Genomic DNA, 26,995 nt, shown 5'->3' on the forward strand with positions numbered 1-26,995 from the left:
AATAGCACGTAGAATAGCAACCCTCTACTTTGTCGAGTTGATCACTTGTTAATTGATTAAAAATAGAGTGAATTGTGGACCATTTTCCACCTAATATTTTCACATTGTGATAGGATTTTTCCCTCATTATGATTTGAACCACATAAATACATTGGTACTCATATGCAGACAATCTCTTCTACTTACGAGCAAGCCCCATCTTTAGTATGGATGGACTAGAAAAGAAAGTTACAAGTGCTCCGAATTATGGCAAAAACAAAACTATCTATTGTAACACGAAAAAGGTTGAATAAGAGGCCGTCCAAAAGCAACAAAAGACGGTCCAAACCCAAACAGCAGTTCACCCTTAACGATGTTACGACACTCCCAACAAGAAGACACTTTTATATACATGTTTGGTTTTTACATTAAAAAAAGTTAAACAATATATTTACAAAGCCTCCCATCGTTTCGCTTTTTGAAGGAATAAGCGAAAACATGTTTTTACAAAATGAAAAATAATTTACAGATAAAACTTTTATATATGTGTCCATAGCGACTCAAAAACGAAATGTGTAAAAAAACCACAAAATCAAGTTCAAAATTTAGGCCTAAATTCAAATTTTGGCTTATAAACAGTTGCAACTGCGAAATGATGGAGCCCAAAAGAAAAATAATTTATGAATAGAACTTTTATATACATGCTCTTAGTGATCTAAAAACAAATACTAAAAATAAACTATTATAAAAAATATTAAAATCTACTTTAAATTTAAAATTTTAGCTTATAAACGTTTGGAAAAGAAAAGGATGAGCCCAGGTTAAGCTGCGGCAGCCTCGCACGGCCACTTCTGTGTTCTTTCAGAGGAATGACAAAATTCTGTTTTTTAAGGCATTCTTTGACAGGTGATCGATGATGAATCATATGAATGGGCCGCATCCTCGTATATGGGAATCGGTCAGAATTAAGGCCTGTCAAACAATGTAGAGCTGGGTAAGATTATACATGTAGTTTTAGCCCATCCGACCTGCCGGATTAGAACAACGGCCTAAGGATTAATATGTAACATAATACATTTATAAAATATTTTGAACTGTGTATATACATGTAAAATGAGAAAAAGAATTATATAATTTCAAATTTTAATCTAGAGTAAATTGTACTTTGCACCAGGTAGTTTGTATCTTGTTTTGCTTTACACCGGGATAGATTGACATGACTCGTGAGTTTCGCTTTGTACAAGGTTATGTCATATAATTGAAGTGAAATCCTCTCAAACAGGGGTGGATCTTATAAAACTTTTTAAACTTAGACCATGTTTCATGAACTTTTGTTCAAGTCGTATAAGATTTCATAAAATTGCAATGGGTTTTTTTCTATGTACCATGGTATTAAATGAAACTTATTTCAACACAACCCGGTGCAAAATAAAAAATATGCGCTAAATCTATTGCAAAGCAAAACAGGAAATTTCATTCGGTTTATGATTTCATCTTTAATTTATGCTACATGTACGTACCTGTGGCAGAGCAATGTCGATGTCTTGTCTAAGGAAATATTTTATTTTTAAAACATTTTAGTAAATAATTTTATTATTAAATATAGAAGAAAAATATTTTCATCATATAAACTTTGTGTCATGCATACGATAAAAATATTTTTCTTTGAGATTTAATAATAAAATTATTTACTGAAATGGTTTAAAAAATAAAAAATTCCTTGTCTAAAGCCGTGCGCCGGCGTCGGCCAAGGAGTAGCAGCAGCGGTCGAAGGCTCCGACGTCGCGGCGGAACAGCGGCACGTAGGCGTCCACGCCGCCGTCCCACGAGAACGACGGGAGCACGATCACCGACCCCTCCGCCGGCGGCACGTAGCTGGGCATGCCGAACAGCGGCGGCCCGCCGCCGAAGTCCATGCCGCGGAACGGGATCCGCAGCCAGCTGTTCACCTCCACGTCCGGGCTGTGCACCGTCCTGCCGCCGTCGGCCATCGGCGTCAGCCGCTCGTCCTCCACCGCGCCGGAGCTCGCGAAGTCGATGAATGACTTGAAGTAGCCGTCGCCGATCCGGGATACCTCCCGGCTGATGAGCTCCACGGCGTGGCGGAGCGGCGCGGAGACGAGGTCGCGGGGGGTGGAGGTTGGTCGCGCCCAGAGCACGACGTTGCCCGTGTACCCCTCCGGCACCGGCGGCCGCATCCTGGCCCGGCCGTCCACGGCGATGCACAGGCTGGTGGTGGTGGTGGTGTGCACGTCGAGGCGGCGCGCCTTCGTGATGCAGCGCCACAGGTGCGCCACCACGCACTGCAGCGTGCTGTACCGGTGCGGCGGCGGCGACGCCTGCGACTTGAGCGCGGCGATGAACTCCCGGCTGAAGTGCGCAGCGTGCACCACCACCTCGCCGCCGCCGCCGTCGTCGTCGACGACGTGTTTCGACGAGGCGTCCAGGTTGACGTGCGCACCGTGCGTCTTCTTGAACTCGGCACCACGGTGCTCGAACTCGACGCGCGACGGGTCGCGGGGCGCGAAGAAGGACGCGCGGCGGCTCACCGGGACGGGGTCGACGGCGGCGCCGCGGGTAGCCTGGCTCCACGCGCGGAAGAAGTTGGTGGAGGCGCGGCCGTCCGCCACCGCGTGCTGCGCGGTGGTGCCGACGACGACGGACCCGCAGGCGAACCGCGTTACCTGGACCAGCACCAGCTCCTCGGCGCCGTCGCCGCACGGGTGCAGGCGCCCGACCACCCCGTCCGCCGGGCTCAGCGGCGTGACGGCGTCGAGCGCGACGTCGGCCGTGGCCTCGACGAACCGCGCGCCGGCGTCGTTGAGGACGATCACGCGGCGGCCGTCGCCGTCCACGGCGAGCCTCCCCGCGTACTCCCGGTACTCCGCCAGCGCCTTGGCGAGGCCGGCCTCGAGGACGGCGTTGGGCGGGACCGGCGAGCGGAACGCGTATATGGCGGAGATATACATGTCGAAGTTCACCTTGTCGAACACGGTGAGCGGGACCACGTCGGCGGCGGCGGGGGCATCGCCGGCGCCGGCGTAGGCGTAGGCCGGTTTGACGCACTTCGATGAATGCACTGTGATGTCCATCGTGATCGAGGTCAACTAAACACCACAGTATCACACTGATTGCTCTTAAGCTGAAAATCTTGACATTACAACATAGATTAATAAGAATGTTTGGTGAGCTCTCCTTCTTAATGTCTAGGAGTAATTTAGTTTCTTTCTGACAGGTGTTGTTTGGTGCAGTTGAAACTGTTTGTGGCAATGATTAATCTAAAACATTATGTGTTGTTGAGTTTTGTTCCGTGGTTATCAACGGTGTTCAGAGTATTAATTCCCTTCTGGAAACTGGAAAAAAAGTGATCGTTTGGCTAAGACAAACAGTATATTTGCTAAAAGAATAACTTATGAATATATTTTTTATATGTGTACTTAACGACAGGCTAAAAAATAAACTATGATAAAAAAACCTTAAAATAAACTCTAAATTTAAGTTTTAAAATTTGGCGAATGGTTAGGTCCATGAGATTAGTTGGAGTCGTAACTAGTAGCAGACTAATATAGCTGATAATGATAGACTTGGTTACTACTAAAACTTATCAAGATGTGCTAGACGACACAGCTGATGATCATGCATCGAATCTATGCCAAACATGACATGATTGACGACAGCAAAATGAACACAATTAAACAAATTACATATCGAGTTTATCGTCCAGCTGCATGCTAATTATTGTCCCACATCACCCAAACTGGACATTATTATGGCCTTCAATTTCTCAATGTAATAAATTCCACCGTGGCTAGAAAAGTGAAGGTTTTAATCCAAACAGTGGGAGGGCCAATTCAGCCATGGCGGCGACTCCTCTGCGCACTGAAACCTCTGCAAGCTCTTCGCTGAGCCGGGCGGATGAGAGCTCGCCGTGGTCCATGTGCGCCAGCAGCGCGACACACATGAGCCGGCGCCAGTAAGCATCCGACTAACGCTAACCCTAATATGATCCAAGCTGACCTGGCTTGCGTTTGGATAATGCATACCCTCGTGTCGGCTCCGGGCCGCCGCCGGCGATGCATGCCTCCGTGCCACCCAAACTCCATCCGGGTTCCCCTCGGCCTCCGACGGCCGCCGCCACGGGCCATCGTCCTCCGCGACGGCAAGCCCCGTCGGCGAGCCAGCCCACCCCGGTTTGCCTCTCTGGTCGAAACTACCGTGGGCAATGGGCCGGCGGCAGCGTGGGGGCACCCAGGCTTCCGGATGGGCCGGACCGAGACCAACACGAACGAGCTAGGCCGGTCCAGTTCGATGCATGGATTGGACCGTGGACCGGCTTTTCCATGGTTAAAATTCAAAACTCGTAATATCTTCGTGCATTTCAATAGACTACTCATGTGATTAGTGATGGGATGTACGGGCCAATGCGAATAGAGATGTATCGGAAGAAATGCCCGGGTTTTATAAGGCGAGCCCCAATGTAAATTTTATGGACACGATTATCTAGAGTGATACGTCATCTAAAAGTTTGAAACTACGATAAAACACTCATCTTTCAATGCATAGTTTCATTTATTATCGTTCCTAGGTTACATGCAAGACACAAGCTGTCTAGGTAACAAGATTTCATCTCTATAAAACGCATTTCATCTCTCTCTTCATTAATACTTTGTCGCATCATTAAAAATGCCTACATAACACCCTATTTATTATTACAACTAGTCTACCTATTATGGTGGGGTGGCTTTTATCTAAACAATAATAAGACCCGGATGATTATCCGTACCCTCGGTGGCTTATGAGTTTACGTCTATCACTAATTGGGTACAATCTCCTTTCATATTTTTTTTGAGTGAAATGTACCAGCGGTCTCTAAACTTGTGTGCATGTGTTATTTAGATCTCTGAACTCTCAAAATGCATTTTTAGATCCCCGAACTTGTCCAGGGGTGTCATATAGGTCCAATCGGGCTGGCGCCATATAGATCCCACATGTCAGTATATCTCTCTCCTCCTTATTCTTTTCTCTCCCTTCTCGTAGGCGTCACCGTGGCATGCCACGTCAGCGGATGAAGCGGTCGGAGTCCGATTGGACCTATATGACACCCCAGACAAGTTCGGAGACCCAAAAATACATTTTGAGAGTTTAAGGACCTAGATGCCATATGCACATAAGTTTAAGAACAGCTGGTGCACTTCACTCATTTTTTTCACTGTTTTTCGCTACCCGAGTTTCACGCTGGTGTATCCACACGCCTCTTTCATGGATCGATGAGGAATCCATTCTCAGGTACAAACACATACTTTAGGAGCACCCCTTCCTGCATATCCAAAGAACTGAGTAGGTGGATCGAGCTCCTAACTCCTACGAGGTAATCACTTCTCGGAGTATCCTCCTACAAAAAATGTGTAGTTGCAATCAGTAAATTTGTAACGATGTTTTTCTCCTTGTTTTGAAAGGAGGCGCAGTAGTGCATGCGCATAATGGGAGAATAGATGACCCCGCTTTTAAGTAGCATAGAAATTCATTTTTTTTCCTCTTAGGAAAACTTCCATGTCTTCTTTAGAATTAAATGTCATGCCCTTTCTATTAAAGCATATTCAAAAATATGAGTTGTAATTTACTTGGCGCAGTTAATTTCTATGGTTTTTGTTTATAAAAGTAAAATATTACAAAGATGGTCCAGAAACAAAATAGATTGTACTGGCAAAGTACGTGGTAGTAGAAGAAAATCGTCAATAATTAGTATAGGATATATTGACTAACAGGAAATTTTGTCAGAAACTTCAATCATGTCCCAGACGTCTAAAAAATACGGGGGAGTATAAGAGTTACAAGTCAACCGGATGGGGATGTAGCTCAGATGGTAGAGCGCTCGCTTAGCATGCGAGAGGTACGGGGATCGATACCCCGCATCTCCAAGTTTTTTAGTTAATCAGGTTTAGTTTTGTTGTGATAAATGCAGATTCAGTCCGAATGAATTTCAGACATCTCGAGCTGACTCAAAAATGTGTGTCTTTTGTAGATCACTGTAAACACGCAGCTTTATTCTTTTTTTTTCTATTTATATATATCGTTTTCACTTTTCTTCTAGAAAATCAAAAGATGACTCCTATGATATTGTAGCAAGGACCAATTTTTTTTTCTATTTATATATACGTCGTTTCTTCAAAGACCTCGTGTCACTCCAGGTCAGGGCGACACGGGCACTGTCCTCCTCACCCCGAAATAATTAACTTTTTGTCACTCTTAGAAATGACACTAACATATTTGTCACTAAACCCACATGTCATAGACACATGAGGACCTATGTGTCATAGACAGCGGGTGACAAATATGTTAGGTGCCATTTCTAAAAGTAGCAAAAAGTTAAATGCCCCCACCCCACCGCGACCTGTTTCCCTTCCTCTCTGCTGTCGGCCAAGCACCCGCGGGAAACCGTGTGGTTATAAAGGATAGCGGCGGTGAGGCCTCCTCCCACCCCTTGGAAGCCCATGACTTAGGGACTGTTTAGTTTCTAAAAATTTTCATCTAAAAACATCACATCGAAACTTTGGACATATAAATAGAGTATTAAATATAGATAAAACAAAAACTAATTGCATAGTTATGTAAGAAATCGTGAGACGTATCTTTTGAGCCTAATTAGTACGTGATTAGCCATAAGTACTACAGTAACCCACATGCACTAATGACGGACTAATTAGGCTCAAAAGATTTGTCTCGCGGTTTCCACGCTAGCCATGAAATTATTTTTTTCATTCCTGTCAAAAACTCCTTCCGACATCCGGTCAAACGTCTGATGTGACATGCAAAAGTTATAATACGGTGACATTGGATTGCAAAATATGACAAAATAATGGATTGCGTAGTATTTTTTTTCGTAACCTTTGGTATTGTTTTTTACAACTAAACAAAGCAGAAACCATATCCCAAACCATCTCTTTTTTTTTTATTTTTTTCCCAATTTTGATGGTGCTCCGAAATATGAAATGAAATTATCATTTTCACAAACTACCTTTACATATATATTATTTACTACTTGTAGGAGTTTTGTAAAGATTTTTTTCCATCTATTTTAAAAGTTCAAATCCAAACATAATTTATCGAAGCTTACCATTGGTTACCCTTACCGAAACCCGTGGCAAGCGCGACCTGCAGAAACTGTGGTGGCTACTGTGGTAATGTGAAACCCTCGTATGACGTTTGAGTTTTTTTTTTTTTGCAATTTCCCCTTAAATTTATTAGCCAAATTAAGCTTAAAAAATGTTTGTCTTGTCAGTTTATAAGTTGTTAATGGCACTTTAGTAATTAACAATATTTTATAGATAATATTTTATGTAGGTCCTTAGCAATTTAAACGCAAATATTGGAAACAAATTATGGTAAGAAAAATACCATCGGCACGAAATTAGGAGCAATCAATCAATTATCAATCGAGCATAATGCAGCTTGAAGCCATCGGCCATCGCCTTCGTTTGGTGCACGTGTTTGCCTCTCCCGGGCCGGGCCGGGCCCACAGTACAGTGACCCGTCGAGTCACTGGCAGTTGGGCCGCGAGCGCGCCAAACAGCTCAGCATTTATTACACCCCGCGCCACCCCCACCCGCAACGCTCCGACCCAATGACATCTCGGTCCCACCAGTGTCGCCTGGACCTACCTGTCATCCACTAGATCTGGGACCCTTGTGGTGCCCCACACGTTGGTTTCCCTTCCCTGGAGGGAGCAGAGCAGCGACCGTTTGTTACCCGCCTTGCTCTTTACCCTAGAGACTGGTCGGTGGGGCCCACGGTAGGATTGCCGTGGTACGGGTGGGTTTTCTGGTGGGCGTAGGCACCGGCCCGGCCGGCCGCCGCGACGGCCCAACTACTCACCACTGGGTTGACTCAGTAAAGAGGCCGTGTACACGTGTCCAGCATTTTTCGCGCACGTCCTCGTGGGATGATTAAATTCAAATGAGGCCCCTGACGATGCACACAAGTTACTTACTTTTCCCGCCTCGAAATAAATTTATTTTTCGGTTTTTAGATATAATGTTTTGACTATTCGTTCTATTTGAATTTTTTTACGATTAATATTTTTATTGTTAGTAGATGATAAAACATGAATAATACTTTACGCGTGACTAATTTTTTTAAGTTTTTTTACAAAATTTTCAAATAAGATGAATAGTCAAAGCATTAGAAACAGAAATCGAAAAATTACGTTATTACGAGACGGAGGCAGTATTAACAAAACAAACTATAATCTTCTTATAAAACCACGTGTCTTTTTGTTCTTTGTACTGTAGGGTGGTAATGGGTGAAGACTTATATCATTTCATAATCTAACTTGGCCTTTATATATTTTTAGTTAATATTTCATAAAATTTTAGTCCATGATTATCACTCCTAATTGTCAGTATTAATGTAGCGTGTATGCATAGCTGATGACAATTATCTCCTTGCTTGGTTGACCCGCCGTTGAGATTATTTATCGTATCCGTTATTCTGGACGATTCAATGCCTTTTGTATATAGAAAAATCATTTGTATAAGAAAAAAAAACTAGAGAAGACTCGACAAGATCTAGAATTGGTGTCGTCTATCATTTGACCGAGAGATTACGATAGGTCATATCCTACTCATAAATTGAAGGGATTCATGCTCAAACGTCACTCATTAAATTGAGTGTTCTTCTTGTGTTATAACGGTGGAGCTAGCTAATACTCTCTATCTTAAAAAGACCAATATGGAGCTCGAATAACAAATAGTATTTGTCAGCCACACCAAAACCATTTCACAAGTTTTAATTCAGTTGACAATAGAGATGTCAACAGTGTAGTTTGGGTCGGATGGTCGCTTGACAAATGACAAGTCCAACAGCTGGGGTCTACTTTGGCCCTGTTTAGTTCCTAAAATAAAAAAGAGCGAAGTGCACCAGCGGTTTTTAAACTTGTGTATATGTTATTTAGGTCCCTGAACTCTCAAAATATATTTTTGGGTTCGCGAACTTATCCGAAGGTGTCATATAGGTCTCAAAATATTTTTATTATTTAGGCGCCTACGAGAAAGGAGAGAAAAGAATAAGGAGAAGAGAGATACTGACATGTGGGATCTATATGACCCCAACAACATGTAGGCGCCACCGTGGCATGGCACGTCAGCGGATGGAGCGGGTTGGAGCCCGTTTGGACCTATATGACACTCTCGGACAAGTTTGGGGACCCAAAAATACATTTTGAGAGTTCAGGGACCTATATAACACATGCACACAAGTTTAGAGACCGCTGGTGCACTTCACTCAATAAAAAAATTTCACGCTGTCACTTTAAATGTTTGGACACATGCGTGGAGTATTAAACATAGAAAAAACCAATTACACAAATTGCATATAAATTATGAGACATATTTTTAAAGCCTAATTGCGCCATGATTTGATAATATGGTGCTACAGTGGACATTTGCTAATAACGGATTAATTAGGCTTATTAAATTCGTCTTGCAGTTTCCTAGCAGAATCTATAATTTATCTTGTTATTAAACTATATTTAATCGTATCCGTATATCCAATGTAAGAATCAAATCTAAAAAATTTTCCTAACTCAACAGGACCTTTATTAGCCAGTAACCCTAGACCCTATAATGATATGTCCTTTGGATAATATCCAAGCCTTACAACGTAAAAACATGGACTTGGAAGGGCTTATTTTGCAAAATGTGTTCGAGTTAAGATGGCTGTGTCATGGCAACGACCACCCAACACCAACCGATCGGCCATCGACATCATATCAGCAGCAATGCAATGTAGTCAAGTCTCACAAAAGACCATGGTCGACGATCAACCATGGACAGTGCTTGCTACTGAGCCGTGAGAATCAACTTTTGTTTCAGAGTGACCTGGTTCTTCTTTTAAAGTCCAAAGTTTAGTTTTAAAATTCTTTTTTTTCGAATTGATTTAGGGTTTTCTTCTGAATTCTGGTATCCGGATTATCGCAAAGAAAAACAGTAAAGAAACCTTTATGTAAAATATGCTTAATACCAAACTTTAAAATTCAAAGTCGATTCGAATTTATATGTAATACTATAGAAGGCCCAAAGCTAAGCCTTAGCTGGCTCTGCACAATTTGTCAAACGAAGAGGTTGTTGGTGCTATAAAACAAATTTGTTTTTATACCAAACTGTCGAGAGTTAGTAAGACGCACTGTGTGTGTCCATGATTTCACCTTAATTTGATAACGCAATTTCTCGGGTTAACTAGACCATGTTGCATGTTAATATATGTGTACTATATATAGCTAAAGTAGCTTTCTTTTTAAGATAATGACTAGCGTTAAAGTACCTAAATGACAACATGACGATGATACATCTTGTATGAAAAATGAGACACATTATTGTTGATAACTTTCTACTATTGTATCTTAGTGATCATGGTGGTAATAACTGTTGAAGAACAGGGTAATTGATCGTCATTTCTAATCACTTTTGCTTTTGATCGAGCGGATCATACATGATACTTAAATATTTCGTTTCGGTATATTCTTTGCGGACTTACCTTTTATTTTTTTTTTCAATTAGATCGAAGACGTTTATGAGCACAAACCTGCAAGGCTGCAGGTGTACGTACTCTCTAAAACACATTGAAAATGATAAAAAAAAAACCAACGATAAATATCTGTACTTAAATTTCATGAAAAAGAAACGATATTACTTTTCGACATCTTTTTACAGGATACCTTTTAATTCCTGGCAAGTTCATTTATATTACTTCTTCCGTATTTTAACAGACGACGCTATTGATTTTTGGCATATGTTTGATAATTCATTTTCTTTAAAAATACTATGTAAATATACGAAAATATAAGTTATAATTAAAATACATTTAGTAGTAAATCTAATCACAACAAATAAATAATAATATATTTTTAATAAGATAAATGGTCAAACGTGCCCTAAAAATCAACACCTCAATTATTAAATAGGAAGTAGGAAGGAGTATAGTCTAATGCTGATTTTGAATTTTAGGATTCTAAGATGTGTATGGTGGGTTTTTGTCATATTGATATCTAGCTTATAGCTTATAGACGAATAATCAAACGTGTATAAAAAAGTCAATGGCGTTAAACATTTAGGGACGGAGGAGTAATAACTATATTTTTTTTGGATTATCTAATTTGTAAAGTTTGTTCGAGAATATAAATGATTGAATAAGTTCGTAATTTTTTTATAAAGGTCAGATAACAATTTCTATATAGAATTTTTTTACAAACGTATTGTTTGCAAGCTTAGGAAGTATGCCAACAAAATCCAAAACCCGTAATCAGAAAAGAGCTTAGCGTAAATTGTCCGTCTTTTTCTAATCAACATTAACTTTTGGTCGAGGAGATTCTAACAAAACTTAAATATTACCTCTTTGATAGCTTTAGTGCATGTCCTTGTCACCCATCCTCCTCCTTTTAATCACTAATCACTAGACAAAAAAAATCAACAAAATCCACACAAAATCCATTTGTAATTCCATTAGTACCACACAAATTTTCATTTTTTTACAGGTCACAGTTCCACCACATCGCACAAATTCCCTCGTTTGCTATTCGACGCACCACCACCACCACAGCCGACGTCGCCATTCCACGCCGCGTCCAGAAGCGCACGCCATCGTCGTCTCCTCTCCTCTCCGGCATCCGCGCGTCCAAGAACACCTCCGCCGGCCATGCCGCCCGAGCCGGACCCGGACAAGCCCAAGCCCAAGCTGCCCAAGCCCAAGCCCAAGCCGCCCAAGCCGAAACCGCGGTCGGCGGCGGCGGCGGCGTCGTCGCCGCAGCGGGACCAGACGGGGCCCTACGGCGGCGCGCAGCTCCCTCTCGACCCTCCCGACCCTTTCGCCTGCGCGAGGGACTGCTCCGATGACTGCGTGAGGTACCGCCTGTGTGCTCCTCCGCCGCCGCCGCCGCCGGCGGAGCCCGGGGGTGCCCCCGTGCATCTGAGGTCGTCGCGCCTGCCCACGCCGCTCATCGCGCTGTCGGCGTCGCTTCTTGGCGTGTCGGTGGTGCTGCTCGTGGCGCTGCTGGTGTGCCGGCTTATGAGGGGGAGGGGGAGGGGGAGAGGGAGGAGGAGGAGGGGGCAGAACGTGCCGCCGCAGGAGGCGCCGCTGACGACGCAGCAGCAGCAGCAGCACGACGAGGAAGGTGGGCCGGCGGCGGGGGTGCTGCCGGCTGTGGCGGCGGCGGAGGAGGAGGGCGACGACGACGGAGGGGTTCACCACGTGTGGTACATACGCACCGTGGGGCTCGACGAGCGCGCCATCGCGGCCATCACCGCGCTGGTGTACGACGCCAAGAAGAGCGGCGGCGGCGTCGGGCTCGCCGGCGGTGGAGGCAGCGGCGGCGGTAGCTGCGCGGTGTGCCTCACCGAGTTCCGCGACGGCGAGACGCTGCGCCTGCTGCCGCGGTGCCGCCACGCGTTCCACCGGGGCTGCATCGACACCTGGCTCCGCGCCCACGTCAACTGCCCGCTCTGCCGCGCGCCCGTCCAGGTTGCCGACAAGTCCTCCGCCGCCGCAGCCAACGCCGTGCCGGGAACCGGCACGGCCGTTGCCGGCGGCCAGCCTGCGCCAAACCCGCGCGACGCAGCTGCCCCTGAAACCGACAGAGGAGAACTCCAAGCCCTGCCGGAGCGCGGCGTCAGGCGGGCCACGTCGATGGTGACGTTGCCGAGGCAGCCATGGCTGGACGTCACGCTCCGGTCGCCGGCGTCGAACAGTGGGCGGATGGGGGAGATGGGCCTTGCAAAGATCGCTCGACTAATGAAATTCTCAGAAGTATTGGAGATGGCCGGCATCGGAGCAACCAGGTCGGTGTCCTTTGGGCGCCGCAGGTCAGACCAGTCGGCCGCCGGCACCAACTCCGGTGAGATTTCACGGTGAATTGCCGGATGGTGATGCTTCTGTGAAGGATAAATCGGAGAAAATAAAGGTTGCAGTTTTTGGAGACATGGAAGGTTGCTGATGAGTTTTGGCACAAAGGAAAGGTAAAAATGTTATCTTTTCCTTGCTTTTATGTATGATCAAGTAAATAAGATGAGCTTGTGCATACCCCGCGAAACGTCAGAAATTGTAAATATGAATTCCTGACAGAAGGAGATGTCCTTGTATGCGAGTTTGTAAGATATAAGAGAGAACTACTGCCTGTTCATTACAGTTCATGAAATTATATGAACTATGAATTACTGTTGCTTCACCTCTCCTCTCTTTACTTTCAATCTTGCAAGTTTTAATTTCACCAAGATGGTTCATGATTGTCAGTTTCAGGAGAGGGGTTGTGTTTGCTTGTTTGATCTTTCATCAATCTGTGAGTGTTTGACCTTGATTTGATTTTGATTCACTGACCGAATAATAACCTTTTGAAACCTTCAATTCATGTTCTTCATCCAGTTCACCATTAGGTTCCAGGTTGTTGAATGTTGCATACAGGTGAAGCAAGTAACCTGCACCTAGTTTTAATTCCGGTACTTTTCAATGTAGTTGAAACATTTTGATGACTGAGATAGGACCAAGTACAAGAGAGGTGGTGCAACTTTGTGGATGCTGCTGGGGAATTTGTTCTGCTGCACCAATCCAAAATGAATTGGATGCTATTGCAATCCTGTTCACTGAAAACAAAATAATTTTAGCATTGCATCTTTGGAGCCTCCTGATTTGCTCGTCAATGGATGCATCAAATGGCCTGAGGATTCTCAAGGAAGTTGCAACGACAAGTCACCTACTTTTCCCAATGTCACCATCATGCTACTGACACTGCATTAAAAAGATGATGCTCCACCATTTGGAATGCTAATGGTGTGACCAAAGCAGAAGGGGAGGCAAGTTAGGCAGTTAACCTTCAGTCACCTCACAAGGCACTAGGGGCAGTGACCATCAATTATTTTTGGACATACCATTAGTTGCAGGTCCTTGTTGATAACCAAGTATTATAGGGTTAAGTTGCATTGTGTTACTCTCAAGACTCTTGAGAAATGGATTAGTAGAAAGCAAGTACCTTTCACAAGTAATTCATGCTTTTTTTTAAAAAAAGAGAGGATGGGATTGGGGAGGCAAAAATAAAAGGCAACTGAAAAAGGTTTTGGCTTGGTTTGGTGTACCTTTCACAAGTTAATTTAGGCCTTAGGATAAGGGCCACAGGTGATTGGACAGTCTTGTGTCTTTGTGTAGAGCCTTTAGAAGATTTTTTTTTTCCTTGAGGCTATGATATCTCTGTCATTTTTTTCCCAGAAGTGAGAAAAACAAGTGGTGTTAGTGGAGTGTTGTTGCTCAGAGTTCCAGTGGAATGCTCTCTTTGCATGCTTACTCACACTTCACACTTGGACTCAGTGCTGTCTTTGCATGCTTATTCACACTTACCCCTCTCTATCTTTATCAAAAAACAAAAAAAAAAAGCAATCCAAAAGATAAAAGATAATGAGTTGAGAATTGAGATATTATTTGGCTTCATAGGATGATATTTTACTTTGCATCTTCACTATGGAAATCAAATTGGCATTGCTGGTGACACCGGTAAGTATGTGAAAAGCCTGAGTGCAAGCATATGCACTTGTTGACGGCTTCATAAATATCCAGTCACATGACAGAACAACATAATAACAAGGGTTAATTATATACCGCAAGGTGCAAAACTGGTAGATCTCATCCCATCATTATTCCTCACACCGTTTTGCTCAAGTTACATTAAAATTTGTCTCAAATTTCTACATTATACTTGAGAAATTTACCACACGAGGTCAACTAGAAGGCATTATAATCCCACCAGAGAGAATTATAACTTACATGAGCCCATTAATTTTACAAAACTCTGACAACATGGCCATTTTTATACAAAGTGCGACAAGGAGAAAGAGTGGAGCTTTCCCTGTCAGCAGAGATGAGAAATTTGGACAGTTTTCCTTTTTGATCTAAAGACAAAAAATGACCTCCAGGAGGATATCACATATATCACCGGTAGACTATCTGATGATAAATTAAGTGACGAATCAGAGCCTGCACAAATATCTCAATGTAGCAACCTTGATAAAAGATCTTCTCTATGCTGCATACAGTAGTATGCCAAAATTGCAAGAAGAACGACCAGTATCATGGACCATATACTTATACCTGCCAGAACAAAGCAAGTATATTTAGGAGGGCGTGCATGATTGGTAAGTATAAAAAAGAACAACAAATAAAGATGGCATACCACGACTCTTTGGTGATCCAATTGATGTCACCCTAGCAGTAGAGTCAAAGGAAGTTGACAACAAGATCCTGATGCAATATAGAACAATAACATTGATCAATCACAATTGTCTTATTCGTCAACTCTAAGCAGATCGAGATTCTAGGGCACATATATTAACCTTGAATCTTGAGAAAATGCCAACGTAGTAATAATGCCAAGATGTGCCTTTTTAACTGTTACAAGTACCCGCATATTTTTTGAACTTAGTACAAGAATGCTTCCTTCAATAGTTCCACTGGACAAGAAAATGCAAACAAATTAGGCTTCTAGGAAATGCGTCCATATAATCTCAATCATAAAACGCAGTAAGCCATTGATTGAAATTCCTCACATTGCTATGAGTGTACCATCAGGGGAGACAGCAAATGCTGAAATTGCCTCGCGTGTTATTTTATTTGACCCAATTCTTGTCCATGAGGTTGTATTCCAAGATATTATTTTCCCATAATCACCTAAGAAGCAGATTTATATTACTGTCAGGACTTATCTTAGTAGATAGTATTCAAACACAGATAACTAAAGTCTCGGGTTACCTTGCATCGCTGTAACAAAGAGAATCTGACTGCTGTCAGTCTGATTCGAGAATCTGCAGAAACCAAATATTTCTCCCTGAAATTATGAAAGCAAGAAAGTCGTTTATAAAAGACAATACACGAACATATGTTTTCAAAAGACATAAACACACACATACTCACTGCTTCTCTTGGCAGATTAGCTACAGCCTCTGATGACTTCAAGTCCCACACTCTACATGGGCCACTGCTTCTATTCACAGCAAGGAAATGTTCATCGGGACTAAAAGCATAACCCAAAACAGAGGAAACCCATCAGTATCATGCAATCAATATACCCAAGTTGCAAGAAAAGCATGAGTCACTCTTTGACCTGAAGTTTAAATCCTTCACCGATGTTTTTGAATCTGGTTCTTCGAGAACGGAATCCATGGAAGGCCATTTGAAGACCCTTAAATGACCATCCTACACAGTTGATAGAAGATTGATTTAGCACCGTAAGTAGAGATCATCAAAGAATTCCCAAGGCATAATTGTAACTGGGTAAAGTACATAAATTAAATGACAGTGGGTCAGGTTAATTTTAATAGAACAGCAGGTGAAATATTAATTTTGTAAAAGAATGTTTTGCCTTGAAAAGGATACCAGTGGAATTTTACAGCCATAGATACCACATAATAAGTGTCCAGGTTTACTTTTAACTAAAACGAAGGTGAGGATACTACACATAAAAGAACATAACAAACAACCGAAAAAGTATTACCATGGAAACAAATAAATCATTTATTTAGTTTCTCCATGTGTTTATGTGTTCCTATCATGTTCACTTATTAGGAAAGAACTAGCCTTATATTATTGCACCAAAACAGATTTGTAACATGATGATTGTGATTTAAGTACCCTTTGGCAAACGCAAAGTCACCAGCACTATATTCACACTTCTGCTAAGTTAGCTCAATCTCTAATAAATCAATATAAATTGTAAACAGTAGTCCATATTGACAGATGCATTGCCAAGTTGCTATGACACGGTTCTCTTAATCATGTACACAGTACTTTTGCTCAAGTAAACATGACATAATTTGCTTGCCAAATTGATTTCTGCATGAAACTCTCAAGTTTATTACATCTTTAAACTAGCTTCTAGCATCATTGGATCTACTAACGACACTAACATTTATGGCAGTCAGATTCAAAAAGGAAGTTTTTGTGTGCATAAGCAACGACCAGTAAAAACTGAAAATAGGGAACTTAAAAAACAACTAAAACAGAAGGCAATAAACAGGGCATCTTCCAAAGTGGCCAAAGTACATATAGGGTTTCAGGAAGCATGAGGCACTGAATATAAAAAAGCAAATACAGTAGCGCATAAAGGAAATATTAATCTGTAACATAAAGCAAGTTATATTCACTTACCTCACCACCAGTCGCAAGTATTGAGCCTTCTCCACTGAATGATACAGCCAACTGTAAGCCAACATCACTCAGCTCTGTTAGTGCCTCATGATCAGCTCTCAGAGATAAATTATGCAGTCTCTCTCCTTCCAGTGATTCCCACCGAAATAACCTATATTATTGTTACATGGTCAGAATTCAGAAATACAAAAATAGCAAGCAAAATTTTCAACCAAATTTGAATTTCTTGTTTTAAAAAGAAGGCACCCACAATCATGAGATGACAACAAGGTACATTTTGCAGCTAATGTCAAGCAATGATGTAGTGATTCATATACAGTGAATAAATAGTAAAAATAAGCCTCCTGATATGGCCAACAAGTCAATGACCAGACAATTACTACTTACAAAAGCAGGAAATAGTCTACATGCCCCAATTTCTAGCTTCATCTTGAAGCAGGGTCCATAATTAGGACAAAAAAACTCCAGAAACTTGTGTCCAGCAGTAGTTGTCCATAATAGTGAATGCCCACCTAATCATAATATTGGTTCCTGCAAGCCACTATGATCATTCCAACTTAATGTTTACATTTAAATGACTAAATTAAGTAATAATGGAAAATGTCTACTTCACACCCCCTCAATTCATCCCAAAGTTAAGCTTTCAACACTCCACTCTTAAACCGGATAAAGAACCACCCCATAATTTCAACACCAGATATATTAGAAGATGAGATCTTAATTGTGCCACGTGTGCTGCCACGATGGCACCAACACAACACGACCCGTGACTACATTTTTCTCTCCCTCTTACCATTGTCTTTCCCCACTCTTTACTCCTAAAAGCTCCTACCGCGTAGAAGAGGTGGCCCAGAGGATGATCCCTGCACTCATGTGGTGTCGGTGCCACCATGGCGATTGACATCACGAGTCAATTTCAAAGTCTAGTGTTCTGCCCTCGTTACAAAGAACCTCCAAACGTGTCCAAAATGTGGTATTTGTAGACAGTAGACATTATCTTGGCTGTAAACTGATTGACCAGACATTTTGAACAATTGGACTTACTAGAATTCACATTCAACCAATGTCACCAGCTGGCAGCAGTAGCATGTTAGATGCAGAAAGGACACATTTGATTCGAGAAGAGGGTACCTGCAGCCGTTGGGGAAGGCGCAGAGGACGCCGTCGCCGCGCGGGTGGACGGCCATCCTATACGGCACCTGTTCCTCCGTCCCCATCCTCAACACCTGCAACCCCACCACCACCGCCGCCGAATCAGCGACATCAAATCAGCCCCGGAACGGAATCCTCCGCAACGAATCTGGCCGGATCGGCGGAGGGAGAGAGAGGAGAACGGATCGCTCACCGGCTCGGGGTCGAGCGCCTCGCCGGCGGGGTCGAGCGCAGCCACAACCAGCGCGTTGGGCACCCCGCTCCGGCCCTCCCCGCCGCCTCCCCCGAGCGCCGCCATGGGAGGCGGAGCCGGGGAGTCCGACGACTTCGGCGCGTCCGCGTCCGCATCCACCGGCGCGTCGTCCTCGGAGGAGGGGGGCCTGAGGAAGATGTGGGCCAAGGGCAGCCACGAAGCGCAGTAGATCGGGAACCCGTAGGTCTGTCCGCCGCCGCGGCGAGCCATCGCCGGAGATGCGCCGGGGGATCGCCGGAGATGCGCCGGGGGATCGCCGGAGATGTGCGGGGAGATGCGGGGGGAGCACGGGGGAATCGGATCCTCTGCAGTTGGCTCTTGCTACTGGAGAGGAGAGGTGAATCAGGGGAGTCGTTTTGCGCAATAGCAGTATAGCACGAATCTGGACGGTTCATTCGAAATCCAATGGATGTGGTTGCTTCATATCTCTTCAATCAATCGATTATTTTGGTTCTGTTGTTTTGGAGATTTTGTAAGAAATATAAAAAGATTGTATGATATTTTATAGTCATTTAAAGATTTAAAGATGAAATTAGCTACTATAAAGTTAAAAATTTATTTTAGAAAGACAAGACGAAGGACTTATTTTTTGTTTTGCAAAAAATTCATTGTTGAGTAGTTTGGGAAGTGTGTGCAACTGAGGAAAAAATATGAAAAATATCTTGGGCAAAGAACGTAAGGACTTCTCATTTAGTGGTAGCTATTTTCCACCATCAGCATCTTCAAAATAATGCTAATACTTAACTCCCAAAAAAATTGGGTCTAAAAATTACCTCTCCCTATGAGAGAATCCTGAAACTAAATTATCCTATATTGGGAATGCATATGTTTGCTCCAAATCTAGAATACGAGTGAGTTGACATTAGGCATGCACAATGAGAAAAAGTTAGAGGCACGTTTTTTTCTAATTTCTAAAATTCAGTTTTAGGGATTAATGTTAGACACCTCTTTGAGATGTTCTTACGAACAACTACTCTTGGAATTTTAAATGAGTAGTACTACAAATTTATCATCTGAGAGAAAGTTGCTCAACTATTTGTCACTTTTGTCAATATAATGTTCTATCAAACCTCGTCGGTATGGTATTTAAGCTAAATGTCTTTTTAGTGAACTCCACATCTAACATCACAATGGCACAACCATATTGGGTGTTAGAGTTAACCCACCATCATTCGTCTTCTCTCTTCGTCAAGCTCGATCTCGATATGGCATGTTGACGATTGTTAGGTGAACCTTATATATCACCCCTTCACATCTTCCCTTAAGATGATGAGGATGCATATGAGATATAAGTGGGTGGTTAGAGGTGGGAGGTGGAACATATATAAAGGCTTTTTTACCTATTCATGCAAATCGACGATATAATTTCATTCATATTACCTATATTTTAAATGGGACAATATAATTGCATATTAGTATTACAAATACGAGTAGTTCAATTTTTTAAAGACTCGTGTCCAACATACCTCTATTCTCCAAATACTCTACTATTTAATTTGTGCACTCAAATGATTTGTCCCAACATGTAGAGTTTTATCTAATTTAGTTTGTGCACTCAAATGATACACGCAACGAATGATTCTCTATTACAGTTAGGTTTTATTTAGTATCATAAGAAGGATTTACCTTAGCACGAAAACATGTAAAGTCGTCGTTTGATGGAGCGTGATTATCGTGTGATTATCACGGTTTTTTCATGGTTTTACATGTTTTGCATTATGGTTATCGTGATTATTACAATAACCATGGTGACTTCTCGACTGATCTAGAGAACCCTGATTTACATGTAATAGAGAAATCCGCAGTCCATAAAGCATAACAATATTTGTGAGATAGGAGCATTTTCGCACAATTTTTCTCTGACCATAAGCTTGACCAAGACTGCAACTCGTAAGCCCCAAAAAAAACCCACCTTTCTCTTATCCCCCAATCCGGCGCTCGCCGGCCATCTCCCTCCGCCTCCTCTCCGGCGAGATGCTGACCTGCGGCCGGTTCCTCTCCTCCTCCTCCGCCCGCCTCCACCCCCTCTCTATCCTCCTTCCGTAACCTAAGCATCTCCCTCCTCCGCCGGCCCCATCTCCGCCTCCTCTCCTCGGCCTCCGCGACCGCCGCCACCGCCGTCGAGCCGGACACCAAAAGTAAAAACCCGAAACTTCGGCTCAAGGAGCTTCTCTATAGATTCTACCTCGCGGTGACGGCGAGCCTTCTGAGCGGTGGGTGTGGGTGTGGATGTGGTCGCAGGTGGCGTGGGCGGCGACGGCGGCGGCGCCGCGAAGCCGCAGTGGAAGGCCGCGATAGACTTCAAGTGGATCCGGGAGAACACGGACACCGTCGCGGCCAACATCCGCGATCGCAACTCCGCCGCCAACCTCGACCTCGTCCTCCAGCTCTACGACGAGTACCTCGCGCTGCAGAAGGTCAGGAACCTGTCATTGCTGATGATGTTTGCGCTGCGTGACCGCGTGCAATAGATTAGGACGAGCAAAGCTGCCACTTTCATATGAATGCTTACGTTAACTGTTGTTTTCAAGTTGATTGTCCATGTGGCTAATGAATTGTTAAGAATTACTCCTAGCTCATTTTCTGACTATTAGTGAGTTGTGCATATTGCACATTTTTTGGGTAGTAGAATGTTAGAAGCAGAACTTAAAATTAAAACCAGTTATTACAATCTTTTTTGTGGCCAGTAGCCATGGCTATTGATATTTAGGAATATCAGAAGCAGACCTATATTGATATGTTGGATCAGACCACTGATTGGCATTGCCTTACTGATCTTGTGACCTCAAAATTGCTTATGGTTTCATGTACTGATCCTTACCCAAACTACAGTTATTTTATTTTGCAAATATGATACTGTGATTTAAACTACTTTGACATCAGTGTCTCATTGTTCTGCTGAAGACACATGTGGTATGTACTCATGTGTCTATGCATGCAGTAACTGAACATAGTTGGTTATTTAATTCTGGACTGAGTATGGTGGCAACAATTCCTAATTATGACAGATGGCAGGAGGTTGAACGGCTCCGAGCTGAAAGAAATGCAGTTGCTAACAAGATGAAAGGGAAACTAGAACCATCTGTGCGTCAAGCCCTTGTTGAAGAAGGTAGATTGTTTATGACAATGCTTTTTTAAAAAATGAAACAGGGATGCCAACATGCTGATTTTAAAAATGATTTTTGCATTGTTGCAGGTAAGAACCTGAAAGAAGGGCTTATTGCTCTAGAAGAGGACCTTGTTCAGCTGACTGATAAGCTTCAGCTGGAAGCACAAAGTATTCCCAATACCACACATCCAGATGTTCCTGTAGGGGGTGAGGAAAGTTCTATCGTCAGAAAAGAGGTAGTGGGATTTCTGTGTATCTTCCACTGTCTTTGCAGTTTGTCCAGTTGCTGATTTATTTTACTTGAATAATGCAGGTTGGCAGTCAGAGAAGCTTCAATTTCACCATCAGAGATCACCTTCAGCTAGGAAAAGAACTTGATTTGTTTGATTTTGATGCAGCTGCTGAGGTATAACTGCTACCCAATGGTCAACATCACATTATACTGGATGAAACATGAAAGCCATTACCTGAATGCTGACTGAAAGATGATCTAGAATCTAGATAATGTTCCTTACAATTGTAGTTCTTATGTGAGTAGTTGTACACTTGTACTTCTTCTCTGCTCTTTCTATTAAGGTTTTACACTTTGATTTGTAGGTTAGTGGGTCGAAGTTCTACTACTTGAAGAATGAAGCTGTTTTGTTGGAGATGGCCCTTGTTAATTGGGCCATTACAGAAGTCTCAAAGAAAGGTTTCACTCCATTAATAACTCCAGAGATTGTAAGGTCATCTGTTGTTGAGAAATGTGGTTTCCAACCAAGGGCCCAAAATACTCAGGTACGTTATCTCCTTTTGAGATGATAGTCTGTCGTTTATGTTGATGGCATTTCATATCTTATTGTTGGTGACCTTTTTCCTCTGCGATACATTTGTTAGCTGTTTGTTTGTTTATTTAGTGTTTATTACCAGCTTCCTGTTCAGTTTAATATTTTTTTTCACCTTTGTATTCTACTAGCATAATGCCCGTGCTTCACTACGGGGTAAAATCTTGTTAACTTATGCATATCAAAATAATTGTAAAAGTGTGAGTTTGCCCTCGTCATGTTCAGTTAGATTGGGTTAATGCAGCATTGCACTAACATCAGGAGGTGATGGGAAACATATGAATGATGAACAAAAGAGATAATAATTGGTGGATTTAAAAGGAGACACAGTGTTCCTCTGAAGGCTATAAAGTATGGTGTTACTTATAGGGTCTTAGAGTAATTTCCGGACCGGTGGCAGAGTTAGACACTACCTACAAATATTATTGACCTTTAAGCATAAACAGTGTGCTAGAGCACAAAATTTCAGGTGTAGGATTTATATAATGGGGTATTGGAAGTTTGAAATATTTTTGTTGAGGAATCACAATATCAATAATAATACATTTTTTCTAATATACATAATATGTAAAAAACATGTGTAAAATATGTGATTAGTTCAAGCCAAACTATTAAATTGAAGTAGAAAATAAAAAAAACACGTGTTGAAAAAAGAAGAAGAAAAATGTTGTGGTGGGAAGGAATCAATCCCATACCTCAAAAAGTTAGCGTGCATCCCGCCTTCTAACCAACTGGCCATAGCAATGACAAATAAATTTTTATCTCAAGTAATAGATAAAAAAACAACCGCCGTGCCGCAACTGTATAGACGATCTTCCTCTCGATGAACACATTGCGGCTGCAGCCGCAGGTGATGCAGGGGACAAACTGGACAGAGCCTTAGGTGTCACAGACATCACGACGTCGTGAGCTAGGACTGCATCTCACGGCGGAATGCAAACGAAGGTGGGTGTGTCTGGTGGACGGTATGGTCTTGACACAGATGCACATGCCTACGGAGAAAAAGGAGCGGACTCGGACGACGCGAGGCTGTGCCTCGGGCGGACCAAAATCCAAATGACGGATGACGGAAGCAAGTCGTATTTTTTAGTAGAGATGTCATAGATCCTTCTCATTTTTATATCTTTTAGAGATAAGCATTTTTTTCATCTCTACTTGGTTGGCATACTGTATTTAGGAAATTAATTTGATATATTCAGCTGTAATAGAAAAGGTACAGTTCAAAGTATAGTACATGAAATTCTTTTATACAATACACCTTACAACCTGGGTAGTAGATTTAAGTGGCTATTAGAACTGGTTGTTAGGAGGATCTATGTTCATAGTTTCAAGCAAAAGAAGATCAGTTTCCCTAGCATATGCTTTTTTGCTTCATGATATTGCATGTTCCATGTTGCAGTGGTATGCCTCTTCTAATTTGTGATGTACAAATGTACAGTTTATTGTATCGATACAGATTCAGATCAACTACTGTCACTTTTATGTTCATGTGAAAGTAAACATTTATTTCATTAGTTAATGTCCTATTATGCTTTTGTAGGTCTATTCAATCGATAACAGTGATCAGTGCCTCATAGGCACTGCAGAAATTCCCGTCGGAGGCATCCATATGGACTCTATACTCCCTGATTCTGATTTGCCTCGAAAATATGTAGCCTATTCACACTGTTTTCGCACTGAAGCTGGTGCTGCAGGCTCTGCCACAAGGTATGTATATTCTCTTCTGTTTTCCTTTGTTTTAGGAAGTTTGATCTCAGGATGTTCGTTACACATAGATGTATCGTGATTTTTTTCATTGGTTATTGAAATCGTCAAGGAGACAATTTATAATTTTTGTATGAAAATGCTAAGTTTCTGTCACTACATCCTGAATAGGGGTCTCTACCGTGTACATCAGTTTAGCAAGGTTGAGATGTTTGTATTTTGCCGGCCTGAGGAGAGCAACAAGTGCCATGAAGAACTTATTACTATTGAAGAGGAACTTTATGCATCACTTGGACTTCATTTCAAGTTATCTCCTGATTTTCTGAATTTCCATGTCACAACTTACAATACCACAGAGTCAATAACATCATTCTCTCCTGCAGGACTTTGGATATGGCAACTGGGGATCTGGGTGCACCAGCCTACAGAAAGTTTGACATTGAGGCATGGATGCCAGGCCTAGATAGATATGGAGAGGTAAGAAGAAACAACTATCAAGCCCTCCTCTTTGAATTTCTGTTGAACTTGAAACAATCTTCCTAATGTTTCCTGATCGAAACGAACAGATCTCGAGCGCGTCAAACTGCACGGACTATCAGAGCAGGCGGCTGGGCATCCGGTTCCGCCCATCGCCTGCAGATCCTCCACAGACGAACGCGAAGAAAGGGAAGGGCAGCTCAGGCCCAACACAGTTTGTCCACACACTCAACGCGACGGCGGTTGCTGTTCCTCGCTTGATCATATGCATTCTGGAGAACTTTCAGCAAGAGGATGGGACCGTGGTGATCCCAGAGCCGCTGAGGCCCTTCATGGGTGGAATTGAAGTGCTCTCCCCAAAAACCAAGTGACCAGCGTGAAGTGAAGCTCACCACCATGTTTACTTTGAACATGGTTTTCTTTTAAAATTTTTCTGGAGGTGTATCGGCAAACTGCAGTTGAATGTGCAGAATTTTGTAAGAAATTTATTGCATCCCCATATTTGCACTTGAGCATCCTTTGTCTAAAACAGAAGAAGAAAATTTGCACCCCTTGGCTGCCTGTACAACATTTTGCTTGTTCTTCTGTTAAGACATGCAGTTAACAAGTTAAAAAAAAACATACTGCTCCCTCTGTTTGATACCTTAAGAAACATTATTTGTTTTAAGGTATACACTAGATATATTTACAAGGAGAAGTTTTTATTCTACGCTTAATACTCAGGTGCCATCTTACCCCTGGTAGGACGAGTTTTTTTAAACCGTCTTTTTTTCCTTCTCTATAAAATTTACCCTAGAACTATAAACATATAAATACGTATACTATACTGTATACTATAATAAGTAAGTAGCAGGGCTGGTCGTCGTCATCGTCATCGATCGTGGTCAACCTCCTCAGTCGTCGTCACCACCATCGTCTTCCTCCTCGGGGTCGACGACCTCGATATCGACGTAGCCCATCTCGACGAACTGGCGGATCACCAGCTCCTTGTACTCCATCGTCCTGTCCCGCATCTCCTCGGCGCACCGCGCGACCTCGACGAGGAGCCGCTTGATTTCGTCGCTGAACAGGGGGTGGGTCTTGGGCCGGAAGGGCCTCCTCTCGAAGGCATATGCGTAGTCGATCTGCTGCTTCGTCAGCCGCATCGTCTTCCTCGCCTCCTCCTCCGGCGCCGTTCCGCTCGCCATTGCGGCAGCACCTCGCCGGCCGACGCACGCACGCACTTTTGATCGATCGATCGATGGATGTATGGAGGACGTTTAGTGAGAAGCAGCTACTGAAGTTGGCAAAGTATTATGAAGCAACAGCAGATTGAACAGTAAGAGGTGAGACTGGGAATAGTGACCACCAGAAATTAGTTTGAGCTGAAACTGTGGAACATCAAGGCTAATGTGATTATGTGCAGCAGGCCAGCAGCTAGTGAATGGCACTCGATGGTGAGTTGTTAATTAAGATTAATTGGCTTGTACCACCTCCGTCCCAAAATAAACGAATTTCTGAGTTTTTCATAAAATTTTTGAGTCTTCGTGTTATTTGAATTCTTTTACAATTAGTACTTTTATTGTTATTACGTGATAAAACATGAATAGTATTTTACGTGTGACTAATTTTGTTTAATTTTTTAATAATTTTTTTAAATAAGACGGATGGTCAATCGCTCTATACATGAAACTCAGAAATCTTCTTTTTTTAAACGAAGCAGTAAGTTGTAACTAGGCCTATAATTATACTATATATATGTCAGTGATCTCTCTCAATTCTTATGTTGTACTCTATCAGTCGCCGTTCTAGAACTAGTTTTTTTTGTTATCTTTGCGACATTGCAATTAGGTCTAGAGGTTTCATTTTTTAATTTTTGCAACCGTGCAACCGAAGGTGACATGCAGAACGCATGACGGTATGAGCATATATTAGAAAAAAGGTTAGCACATGAGCAAGTGGCCAATACTATTCTATCATGGCCATGCAATCCATGTTCTACTAGCTAGCTATCTAATTTGTCTGTTTAAGAATTTAAGATGGTTGTTCAGACTAACTAGCAGCTAATTAACTGATTTGTAATAATTGTATACATCCAACTACATGAACCAACACCATCATACATACATAGGAGTATGTGTTACCTACTACTCCTACATATATAGCTAAGGATAAAATACAATCATGTTATAGTTGGATATTAATCAATAGCTTAGTGCCAATAACAATGAGCTAGTACAAAAGAAGGCTATATGTAGCTGGCTGCTGGATAAAAATTCCTCTCATACAAGTGGCTCTCCAAGTCACAGAATCACATGCAAAGTCCTCTCATACTAGAGTTATAAT

At 42.5% G+C, this 26,995-nt stretch overlaps 4 protein-coding genes and 1 non-coding gene across 5 annotated transcripts; 3 read left to right on the forward strand and 2 right to left on the reverse strand.

The window, feature by feature from the left end:
• Positions 1-1,703: 1,703 nt before the first annotated feature.
• LOC121055685 (agmatine coumaroyltransferase-2-like) lies at positions 1,704-3,071 on the reverse strand. The gene has a single exon (XM_040528566.1). It carries the CDS (start codon positions 3,069-3,071, stop codon positions 1,704-1,706), a length of 1,368 nt encoding a protein of 455 aa, XP_040384500.1.
• A 2,753-nt stretch (positions 3,072-5,824) lies between these two features.
• On the forward strand, positions 5,825-5,897 carry TRNAA-AGC. Its single transcript has one exon. It is a non-coding gene; the product is annotated as a tRNA-Ala (tRNA).
• Positions 5,898-11,471: 5,574 nt separating this feature from the next.
• Positions 11,472-13,192, forward strand: LOC121055727 (RING-H2 finger protein ATL54-like). Its single transcript, XM_040528733.1, has one exon. The coding sequence runs from the start codon at positions 11,668-11,670 to the stop codon at positions 12,877-12,879; it is 1,212 nt and encodes a 403-aa protein (XP_040384667.1). The 5' UTR covers positions 11,472-11,667; the 3' UTR covers positions 12,880-13,192.
• Positions 13,193-14,576: 1,384 nt separating this feature from the next.
• LOC102700096 (SEC12-like protein 2) lies at positions 14,577-18,892 on the reverse strand. Its single transcript, XM_006662981.3, has 10 exons — positions 18,497-18,892; positions 18,283-18,377; positions 17,152-17,302; positions 16,109-16,200; positions 15,919-16,018; positions 15,757-15,832; positions 15,555-15,675; positions 15,342-15,458; positions 15,182-15,249; positions 14,577-15,099 (listed from the first exon to the last, which is right to left on the reverse strand). The coding sequence occupies exons 1-10, from the start codon at positions 18,764-18,766 to the stop codon at positions 14,999-15,001; spliced, it is 1,191 nt and encodes a 396-aa protein (XP_006663044.1). The 5' UTR covers positions 18,767-18,892; the 3' UTR covers positions 14,577-14,998.
• A 1,529-nt stretch (positions 18,893-20,421) lies between these two features.
• LOC102717569 (serine--tRNA ligase, chloroplastic/mitochondrial) lies at positions 20,422-25,115 on the forward strand. Its single transcript, XM_040529057.1, is given in 11 exon segments — positions 20,422-20,569; positions 20,571-20,694; positions 20,798-20,973; positions 21,572-21,665; positions 21,753-21,901; positions 21,979-22,071; positions 22,263-22,442; positions 24,030-24,196; positions 24,365-24,499; positions 24,577-24,670; positions 24,760-25,115. Coding segments are annotated over 11 exon segments (1,533 nt in total). The 5' UTR covers positions 20,422-20,530; the 3' UTR covers positions 25,042-25,115.
• Positions 25,116-26,995: the final 1,880 nt, after the last annotated feature.

The sequence above is a fragment of the Oryza brachyantha genome, chromosome 11, assembly GCF_000231095.2.
Source record: "Oryza brachyantha chromosome 11, ObraRS2, whole genome shotgun sequence".
Classification (NCBI taxonomy): domain Eukaryota; kingdom Viridiplantae; phylum Streptophyta; class Magnoliopsida; order Poales; family Poaceae; genus Oryza; species Oryza brachyantha.